Here is an 11,631-nt window from a genome sequence, read left to right as displayed (position 1 = left end):
ACCAGGACTTACGTGCCATTCCCAATTAAATCTACTACCCTGAAAAGGACTCCTTTGGATATAACCACAATACATCCCCCTCCCCCCCCAAAAAAAAAAAAACCCAAAAAAGGATTTGGAAGCAAGCTGAATTGTCTGGTGGGCTGCCACACTGAACAAATTGCCTGCACAATTGGCACACTCCTTCCCAGCATAGGCACAGTCTAATTGTTTCTTCTTTTACTGCCATCTTGAATAAGGAAAAACCTGGCACTGATTTCAAGTCCCCCACCCCAATACTCCCCAGAAAAGCTTTTTACTTCTTGGAAAAGAAAACTTATCCACTTACCCAAATAAGCACGAATTGAGAAGATCATAGTTTTTAGGAGGAGTTTAATTTAATGGAACAATGTGTCAGAACTGGGCCTACGAGAATGAGGTGCAGTGTCAGTATGAACCAGAAGCAAGAGAATGATGAGTCTCAGCCATTGACCTAGGTGACTAGACCCCTCATATTTCTCTGTCCCCAGGATCAGGCACAGAATACCAAGAGAGCATCAAGACCCACAAAACTCTAGGACGTCCTGGGGCCGATTGCTGATCATGCAGTGAGAGGTGGCAGTTGACTTCCATGTTTGATTTGTGGGCTACTTCTCCCCAGACCTCCAAGAAGCATGTCCCAATAACAGTGTTTTCAGTCACCTGGCTGTACCTTCAAAGGCAATCCAATGCCTTTCTCAGTGGGAACAGGTCACTCTACATTTCTTTAACACACTTGTTTTGTTCTCTTTGTTTCAGAGGCTGCCCTTTAAAGACAGGCATTTTACTTGCAGCAAAATGTAAGTACATTTCCTCCTTGAAATGGTATCTATTTCTCAGCTGTGATTTCTAAAACCTCCTCATATTTACGGCTCCCATCTCACATTACTGCCTTTTTAAAGTCTGGCTCAGCAAATGAATCTGCCATTTCACACACTGCTGGGTTGTCTAGCATCGTGCAGCATTTCACCAATCGTTTCGGTGCATCCCGATCAGGGCTGCTACTCCATTGCATCTGAAAAGCTAGAAAAAAAGAAGTGAGGAGGAGAAATGAGATAGTCTTCTAGATGGGACGATCATGTGGCACCAAACATTTGAATATTCAGCTTCTCTCACATGACTAATTTATTACTCTTTGCCCAGTTGTTCTTCACAGTCACAGACTGTTTCACATTTAATAGTGTGGTAGTTATCTTAATAATGCCTTCCTGTGTGTACTGCGTTGCAGCCCCTCTGTAAACTCGGGTTCTTTTTAAAATGAATCTCCCATGTATTATGTTTCTTCACTCTTGGTACTCTTAGTGTCCACAGCCAAATTACAGAACCCCCTCTCGTTTAAAAGACCAAATAAAATTACACCAGGTCCGAACCGGGAGTTCAAGATAGGAATGTTCCATCTGTCTCTGAAATAATTTGGTAATACCTGAGTTCAAAAAAACGGGATAGATGTGAATTCAATATAAAAGTAGTTCAAAAGTATTTGAACTACTAGCTATTCAAAAGTCGTTTATATGGTAGTGAGTTGCTTGACACTGCAGGTAAGTAAGCAGGAGATCAACAACCATAAAGTAGAAGGTCAAGCCAGAATTAGACAGTCTTGGGCCCAGAAAAATCTAAAGGTTTCACACTAATTACACATATTATATGGGCTCTGATAAATTCTCTTTTGAATCATTCAGTCCCTAAGAAAACTATGTATTGCAGCTGAACTGCAAGAAAAACTTACTTTTTTGCTGATTTCCCTGGATGATCTCTTTTGTTTGCTCTCTAGAATAAATTGATCCCATTGCTATATACCAAATACTCAAACACCAGCACAAGCAACATTCACCCTTAAAACTCTTCAGATTTCATGTTGAAGTATTTATTATGCATTCACTGGAATTTTTTAAAATGTCAATTTCTGGATTATATTGCTTTGGTCTTTATTGCATTATCAAGACACCTGCATGTTATGAATGTTTTAAGCAGCTCTTACCTATAAAGTCATGTTAGATTTTATGAGCTGTCTCCCTTTTCATGTGCTATCCTGAGGATTTTATTTATACAAATGTTAACTTTTGACTGTATTCTTTCTGCTGAACATACCAATTGTTTGGGAGAACAGTCTGTATTTACCTTCTTGCATATTCATATTCAGGAGCTCTTTCTCACAACTGTATCTGTCCATTTAGGTTTATCACTGATTTTAAAATGATTTAATGTTGTATACTAAAAGATATTCGGTTTCTATTCATGGTGAAAATTGGATGAAAGGCAATTCAAGATAGCGTTTTCAGTCATTAACTGCAAGTATGCAACTATAAACACATACGTGACTATTACTTTCAGATCTCTTTATCAAGATGTTGCTTGAGAGCACCATGTATCTCCCATGTGAGGGGGAAAATGGATAGCGGTTTCATGTTAGGAGGTTAATTTGTGATTGCTTTAGTTTCACAATTTTTTTTCTCTCAAGGACAAAGTTCTTGGTGACCTATTTTATTAAATACTCTGAGAAGTAACCTTGCCCTGGGTTTAACACCATCCAGACAAAAAGAGGTCTCCACACCTCTCCATGTCATCTCTGAGCAACTGGTGGAAAGTTGGTCTGACCCACGGAGTCATGGAAACGCATTAAAATCACTAAGCAATTGTGACTTGGGTTCGTTTTGGCAGCCAGGCTCGCATCAGCCCCTCTGGAGTTGGCATTGCGTCCTAATGATGATTGTATTATACAACCAATACAAACGTAAAACGACCTAATCAGCACACATTCAGACAAGGCTTGATCTGTAGTGAATGGCAGGAGGCTTTCCAAGTCAAGGGCCTGGAAATGTGTATGGGCCACATAAAATCCCAGCTCTGCTGAAGGAGGGCAACCGTAGCCAAGTTGGGAAGATTTGCCCCATGGAGAAAGGGGATGGGTGATGGAAGGAACTCAGGACAAAAACTCAGAAGGTTTATGTCTGAGTCCCACATCACTCCCTTAGAAGTGGTACGATTTTGAGAATGTTAGTTAGCCCCTTAGTTTCTAAATATCTTTATTATGAGTAGGAGAAAGAAAAAGGAAAGCCCTTTTTTTCTACCTCTGTCAAAGGATTGTTGGGATAAGCACATAAAGTAACATTTCAGAGTCTGTCATCTAAAAATGCTTTGTATCTTTAAGGGATTGTTGTTCTGTCCTTACTGGAGGCCCTCTTTGTCTCAGTGGGAATCCCAGGGATTCTGGGGGGGGGGGGGGGGCACACTTTGGGCCTTAAAATCAATACCACACAATAGAATAAAATAGAACCATATTGGGCCGAAACAGGCCACTGGAAAGGCTTGCACCCACATTTTTTGTTTCTTTTTAACTACAAATATTCTTTGGGACCACTGCCTCTGGTGGAAGAGAATTGTCTTCTGGGTGGTATGGGTGAGAAAGTTGCCAAACAAACCTGAATTATCCAGAGGCCTGTAAAATGCGCAATTGCTTTTTAAGAGGCATGGTGATATTGTGTGTTCCTTTCGATTTTTGGCAGTAACGATTTTCTGCAATTTGTGGTTTTGCAATTTCTCTTTACACAGACAACACTCTGGCTCTCATTCAATGCCCCACTGGTTGGGGGGAAGGGGGAGGGGAGAGAGAGAAAGAGATTCCCTGGGGCTCTGACCACTCCAGAAAAAGAAGGGAAATGTTAATGAAATAAGTCAGAAAGAATGCTCGAGACTAGTGGAAGCTGGTTGGTTAGCAGGGAAGAAACAACTTTTACTAAATTGCATGGTGTAGTTGGGATTTTATCTGAGGCTTTTGTCGGCTGGGCACAGGTCTGTTCCCTTTAACTCTTCTTGACTCTCCACTGAGCCTTGTCTGATTGCAATCTCAGCCTCTTCTCTTTGTTTCCTGTATTCTACTAGCCTGGAACAGGCCCTTCTACGGGTTCCCTTTGGCTTCCCCTGTCCTTGGTGGGATTCACTTGAAATACTCCATCCCTAGGTGTCCTAGATGTTATTAATTGCATTAATAACTTGGTCTGTGTAAATTACCTGAAGATCCATGCGCCAGGATTTTTGCCCTCATTCCAATTGCATTTTCTTCTTCTTCCCCAAGGCTGAAACACTCTTCACAGAGAATGGTCTGTGGCCCACACTGCAGACGCAGCATGCATAGGTAGCGTTTATCTAGACCAGAGGGCTATGTTCTATTTCTGTTCATCACCTGTGGAAAGGCTTTGCTGACTTTGCTTTTTTATGACTGCTAGGCTCTGTGCTGAAGGATTTAGAGCTGCATCCAGTAAACCTCCCATTCCTTCTCTGTTCACTTTGTATCAAACCAGCCCCCCCACCGCTGCTTCCCCCCAAGCAGATTCTCTGGGCTTCTGCTCCTAGTTCCCAGGCTTTCTCTGCACAGAGGCAATTGCACAGGCCATCTATTTCCTCTCTCTTCATGACCCTAATGTCACCACTTCTTTTGCTCCTAGAAGGAATATAAAGATAATTGCTACTCATATGTTAATTGTGGTTTTCGTGTATTTGGGGGAAAAGATGATTTTCCCGTGTATGTATTCTAAAAATTTAGGGAATTGTTTGTGCTGTGCCATTATAAATATAGGGATTTTCATTTTGAAAGATGGTTCAACAGGATGCAGTTCAACAGCCCACCACAAGCCATCCCCCAGGACATCCTTTCTAGGACCCCACTCCCTAGCCCATGGAAGTCCAGCCCATTTTTAATAGCTCGAGGCTTCCAACTTTCTTTTACTAACCTGAGATAACCTTCAGGTGGTTTGTGCTAGTTTTGCCTTCTGGAGCAGCTCAGAAGTTGACTCCTTCTTCCACATGACAACCCTCCAAATATTTTGGAATCTGATCCCATATACTTTCTGAGCCTTCCTTGTCCAGGCTAAACATCCCCAGTTGCTTCAGCCATCCTTCATATGACTTGGTTTAGTTACCCTTTCCATTTGCCCTAGTCACATTTTTCAATGTCCCTCTTCAAATGTTACAGCCTGAAATAAAAAAAATAAAAAAAAAAAATACTGCCAAGATGGCTGCCCATTGCAGAGCTCCAAGAAAATAAAAGTTCTCGTTCTGAACATGTTATTCCTATTATTATAACCTAAGAGTACATCACAAATTTTAATAGCACTTTAGTCCTGAGGTTAATCCTGAAGCCTCTAGATGTGCTATATAAAAGCTGCCATAAAAACAGATTTTTTCCAGTCCTATATTTATGCACTCGGTTTTGAATACTACACAAACCTGTACATTTATTCTTTTGACACTAGTTTCAGAATACTAGTGGAAACTGTTAGGGGCCTTTTGAATTTAAATTATTTAAACCTAACTGTTTCAGTTTTGGGACATACTAGATTTGCCTCTTGACTTCATTCCAGAGATTGATAAAAACAGTGACTATCTGGGTTTTAAGCTTTTCAGAGATGGAATCATGTTTTATTCATCTTCATCTTCGTCTCTCCTGAAATGTCTGTGACATTCTGTTAAACAACCAGATGCTCAATAAATGCTTTAATGAAATCACTCAACAAAATCTGATGCAGGCAGCTTTCCAACATCCTGACATAGAGCTATCTTTAGATTGATATCAGTGCCCTTTGAAAACTAAGAATAAGATAAATTTTACATTACTTTGCTAATGTTGGGTAATCTTGTAGCATTATATAGTTCACTAACAGTATGATCTTCAGGGCTAGATTGCCTGGATTCTAATCTTACTAGATTTTGCTAGCTATGTGCTTTGGAGCAAGTTACTCTACCTTTCCAGGTCTGTGTCCTGATATGTAAAATGATGATATTAAATTATTTGTATCTGCCTCATAAGGCTATTGTGATGTTTAAGCAAATCAATCCATATAAAGAATGTAGAACAGCTATCAGTAATATAAAACAATAATTAGTGGTAGTAATAGTTGTATTGTTACTTTTATTGTTATTGTCAAGCTATGCTAGTATAATTACACTATCATAAGAGGAACAAAGGCAACTTGACATGATTTAGTGAACTCATATTGACTCCAAATAATAATTTTATGATCAAAATGTTTATGTAACCTAAATATAACTCAACTGCTTCATGGCCTTCTAAGTTTAGGTATATATTTAAAGGAAACACAAAAATCTAAACAAATGAAGACAATGTAAATTTTTATTAAAGTCCCTCAAAGGGGAATTGTATTACATTCCACAGTGAAATATTCTAAAGACCTTTAGCCAAATTTCTCGTAGTAGCTGCTCAAAAGTCTTGCTTTTTTCTCTCCTTTCTGCTCTTTATAACAAAATGCTGGCAGGATACCTTGCTGGCTCAGTTGGAAGATCATGTGACTCTTGACCTCAGGGTCATGAGTTTGAGCCCACATTGAGTGTAGGGATTACTTAAATAAATAAAACTTGAAAAAAAATTTTTAATCCTTTGCTCGTGTTGCTTCTTTCCTCTTACATCTTCTCTTTCAAATATGCCCAGTTCCCAGGATTAATAAATTGCTAGTCTATTTTCTGTCTCTAACAATTCCATCTTTTTTTTTTTTTAAGATTCTACTTATTTATTCATGAGAGAAACAGAAAGAGGGGCAGAGACACAGGCAGAGGGAGAAGCAAGCTCCATGCAGGGAGCCCAATGCAGGACTCGATCCCGGGACTCTAGGATTACGCCCTGGGCTGAAGGCAGGTGCTAAACCGCTGAGCCACCCAGGGATCCCCGAGTTTGTACTTTTTGATTCCCTTTCCCTTTTCCCCCCACCAGCCCCAGTCCCTGTCTCTGTATCTATGAATGCTTTGTTGGTTTCTGTTTGTTTGGGGTTTTTTTTATTCAACAAGTTTCTGAGGTTTTTTTTTTTCCACATGTAAATATGATCATACAGTATTTGTCTCTCTGTCTGGCTTATTTCACTTAGCATAATGCTTTCAGGTCCCATCTATGTTGTTACAAATGACAAGACTTCATATTTTTTCATGGCTGAGTAATATTCCAGATAGATAGATAGATAGATAGATAGATAGATAGATGATAGATAGACATCTTACATGTTCTTTATCCATCCATCGGTGGACACTTAGGTTGTTTTCATATGTTGGCTATTATAAATAATGCTGCAATGAATGTGAGGATACATATATCTTTTCAAGTTAGATCTTTATTTTCTTTGAATAAATACCCTGAAGTAGAATTACTGGGTCATGTGGTGGTTCTATTTTTTAATTTTCTAAAGAACCTCCATACTGTTTTACACAATGGCTACACCCATTTACATTCCCACTAATAGTGCACTGTGGTTTCGATGTGCATTTCCCTGATATTTAGTGATGTTGAGTAGCTTGTCATGTACCTGTTGGCCATCAGACATAGAAAAATGTCTATTCAGATCCTCTGCCCATTTTTCCATTATTTGGGGTTTTTTGTTTATTGTTGCTGTTGAGTTGCAGGAGTTCTTTGTATATTTTGGATATTAACCCCTTTTCAGTCATATGATTTGCAACTATTTTCTCCCATTCAGTAAGTTGCCTTTTTATTTTGTTGGTGGTTTCCTTTGCTGTGCAGAAGCTTACTAGTTTGATGTATTACCTTTGTTTTAATACAAATTATTTTATTATAAGTTTTTATAATTCAGTTTTTAAGAATGGTGATGTTTAACAAATAGCTCACAAATTCCTCAAAGTCTAACTGCCACTTGTAAACTGGTACAAGCCATTTCTAATACACTGGCCCTTTCTCTTTAGACAGAAGTGGGAGGTAGGAAATGACAGAAATGATGAGGTATAGTTGTGAATATTGACAGGTAAAATTTTTCCCAACTGATAAATTATTCTTTTTTAAAAAATCTATTTCAGAGTTTTACCAAAGATCAGAAATTGTTTCCTATGTATTCAGAAGTCACTTTCTAGGGATGCCTGGTTGGTTCAGCAGTTGAGCTTCTGCATTTGGCTCAGGACATGATTCCGGGATCCAGGATTGAGTCCCACATCAGGCTCCCTCCAAGGAACCTGCTTCTCCCTCTGCCTGTGCCTCTGCCTCTCTTTCTCTGTGTCTCTCATGAATAAAGAAATAAAAATCTTAAAAAAAAAAAAAAAAGAAGTCACTTTCTACCTCCCTCACCATTAAAATATGTTTTCGCCTTTAGTATTGATTATTGACTTCAAGATTCTATTATTCTGGCTTTTCTAAACAATTTTTGTAGACTACAAATCAGAAGCTAAAGTTAAAAGTGAGTAAGGAGGAGATAATTGTCGGAAGATAGATATTTAATGAAATCCACAAACAGAAAACAAAGTTTAATTGGACTTTACACTAACTTGAATTGGAGAGGTCCATAAAAAATGAAGAGCTATCAAGAGCCAAGGCTTCTTTTCATGGTATTGCTTACTTCTGTATACCATGTTCATTTTACTCCTCAGATTGGCATATGGCCCAAAATGGCAGGCACAGATATCAAAGAGAGGACATTTTAGCTCTGCTTCCCACTCGGAAATCCACATCAATTCCAAACATCAAGAAATCTATGTGGTTCAGATCTTTGTTCCTCGGTAGGCCACTGGCCAGCATAAATGGGATTTGTCAGTTGAAAACATCTCTAGTTCCTTTAGCGATGGCTCCAGCAGGGTTGTGAGAAGGAACAGGGTAAGATAAGGAGTATGGGCAAGGATAGCACCCACAGCATAAAGCTATGAACAGACAGACACAGTTGGCATTTTTAGTGAAATATCTATAAATCCCTTCATTAAAAAGAGAAAGTGGTATTTCAAACAAATGGGAAATAAATGTAAGGACCATCCTCATACTATCTCTCACATTTAATTAATTTTAACATTTTCCAATATTTGGTCCTGGTTTTTATGGATATCATTACATTTTCATATACCCCCCTTTCTTGATCCTATTATGGTCTATCATTCTTCAGAAAAAAAAAACACAATCCTGGGTATTTATCCATGTTTTGTTTATTGATGAGTGATATCCACAGTCTTTTAAGTTTTCATAAATGATGTGCCATTCTGCACATTTTTTCCAGTCAACATTATGCTTTTGAGTTTTATCCAAGTGGACACATGGCTCCAATTAGTTGCTCAAACACTAGATAATATTCCATTGTATAATTATAATACTATTTGTTAATTCATTCTCCTATTGATAAACAATTAGGTTGTTGCCAATTTTTGCTATTAAAAAAGTGCTTCAGTGATTATGCTGGTAGCCCTTAGACACCTGAGTAGATTTTTCTCCAGGGTACCTAGAAATGAAATTGTTGGGTTATAAGGTATGTACCTCATAAACATTGCTAGATAATGCCAAGTTGCTCTCCTAATGGTTTGCATTCATATGAACAGTTTCTGTGAGTTTCTGCTTCCCAAATCTTTGCAAACATGTTATTTTCAAACTTCATATTTTTCCAATCTGATAGGTATAAAATGATGTCTAATTTTTCTAATATTCAATTTCTTAATTTCTAGTGAAGCTAAATATATTTCATTCAGTTATCCTCTTTTATGAATTGCCTGTTCACATCCTTCATTATTTTTAAGCTAGTTGCTATTCTATTTTTATGGATTTGTAGAAATTATTTATTCTGATGGTAAATTTTGGGGTGTTATATATAAATGTCTTTCCCAAGCACTGGCCTATCTTTTTACTTATGTGTACTAATTTTTATTATGGAGATATTTATATTTTAATGGCATCTAAATTATTGAACATTTCACTTAGGGTTTATTTCCTCCCTATTGTAACATTGTACACATATTCTTCTGCATTTTGCTTTAAAAGTTATAAAGTTTTGATTTCCAATTTATGTTTTTGATTCATATGGAATTTATATTATATATGGTTTGAGGTGGGGATCTAAATTCAAATTTTTCTCTATGGAAAACCAGTTTTACTCTCATAAATAGTCCTGATTTTCCCCCATTGAATTGTTATACCATCTCTGTCATAAACTTGGTTTCCATGTATATCTAGATCTGTTTCTGGGAAATCCAACTCTGCCCAGTAGTCCATTGATCTAACCTTGCACCTAAGACACATTATCTTAAATACTCCAGCTTTCTGTTAACTTTTAGTATCTGATAGGGCAAGATTTTATACCTTCATCTTTTTCTTCAATATTATGTAGCCTAGGGCAGCCCCGGTGGTGCAGCGGGTTAGCGCCGCCTTCAGCCTGGGGTGTGATCCTGGAGACCCAGGGTCAAGTCCCACCTTGGGCTCCCTGCATGGAGCCTGCTTCTCCCTCTGCCTGTGTCTCTGCCTCTCTCTCTCTGTGTCTCTCATGAATAAATAAATAAAACTTTTAAAAAAATATATCATGTAGTCTATTTTTTGCCTTTTACTTTTTTAAGTGATTTTTTAGTTCACTTTATCAGTTTCCCCAAAAATTTCTATAAGAAGTTTTATTGCCAGGCAGCCCGGGTGGCTCAGCGGTTTAGCGCCACCTTCAGCCCAGGGCGTGATCATGGAGACCCAGAATCGAGTCCCACGTCAGGCTCCCTGCATGGAGCCTGCTTCTCCCTCTGCCTGTGTCTCTGTCTCTGTCTCTCTCTCTCATGAATAAATAAATAAAATCTTAAAAAAAAAAAAAAAAGAAATGTTGCATGCTTTAAAAAAAAAGTTTTATTGCAGTTGCATTGAATTTATGAATTAATCAGGAAAGTTGACATCTTTGTTATTATTACCATATTTTCCCATCCATGAGTATGATATAATGTGCAGAATATTTGATGTTTTTATGAGCCTCAAAAATATTTTGTTTTTCCTATAAAATGTTTACATATCTTTTGGTATACTTATTACTAAAGTTCATTTCTGTGTGACTTATCTTTTTTCTATTTTATTTTAATGCTTTGTTTTTAATCCAGCAACCCTACTAATCTCTCCAAAAGTTGTAATGATACCTCTGTGGATTATCCAAGGATTTTCTACAAAGACAATCATATACTCTTCAAATAAGAGTAATTTGGTATCATTCTTTTCAAATTTGGTGTATTTGATTTTTTGTTTGTTTGTTTTATCTTATTTTTGTGGGCTTCCAATTATGTTGAATACCAAGGATGTTTCCCATCCTTGGCTTGTTTCTGACCTTAATTAGAAAATATTTGAAATTATACTATTAAGAAAAATATTTGCTATATGTTTTGGCTAGATGATTTCTATTAGGTTAAGAAAGACCTTTTTCCCATCCTGTTTACAAAAAAAGAAAAGTTGAAATTTATCAAGTATTTTCCAGCATCTATTGAAATAGCAATATAGTTTTTTTCCTTTTAATTGATTCATGTGTTATGTTATATTCATAGATTTTCTGATGTTCAACTATCATTGCATTCCAGGCATATTCTACTCAGTAGTGGTCTTTAAAAATATATGGATATGCAATTTAGAAGTGTTCTATTTGAATATTTTCATTTAAAAATAAATAAATATTTTCATTTATGTTCACTCATGAGAATGCCTATAGTTTTGTTTCCTTCCTTCCTTTCGTTGTTATTTACATTTACCTAGCATTTCGTTTCTTTGTGCTTTGGAAATGTTATATATATCTTACTTTTCTTAAGACTTTCCTCTCTCTCCCTTCCTCCATCCTATATTCCTCACTCCTTCTTGTCTAAAAGTTTTGCTGTTATCTCTACTCAGCCCCCACTCAGGACCCCCAG

The 11,631-nt window shown here is 37.4% G+C and overlaps 1 protein-coding gene across 3 annotated transcripts in view; it reads left to right on the top strand.

Annotated features, from left to right (window-relative positions):
* ANKFN1 (ankyrin repeat and fibronectin type III domain containing 1) overlaps positions 1-11,631 on the top strand; it is a 379,429-nt gene that overhangs the window by 136,774 nt on the left and 231,024 nt on the right. For all 3 annotated transcript variants that reach the window (XM_072779922.1, XM_072779921.1, XM_072779919.1), the window contains exon 2: positions 778-818. In XM_072779922.1, coding sequence (XP_072636023.1) covers positions 778-818 — 41 coding nt within the window. The remainder of the gene's footprint in view (positions 1-777; positions 819-11,631) is intronic.

Source organism: Canis lupus, chromosome 16, assembly GCF_048164855.1.
Source record: "Canis lupus baileyi chromosome 16, mCanLup2.hap1, whole genome shotgun sequence".
In the NCBI taxonomy this organism is placed as follows: Eukaryota; Metazoa; Chordata; class Mammalia; order Carnivora; family Canidae; genus Canis; species Canis lupus.
The sequence above is the reverse complement of the archived record's forward strand: the minus strand, read 5'-3'. Positions and strand labels throughout refer to the sequence as shown.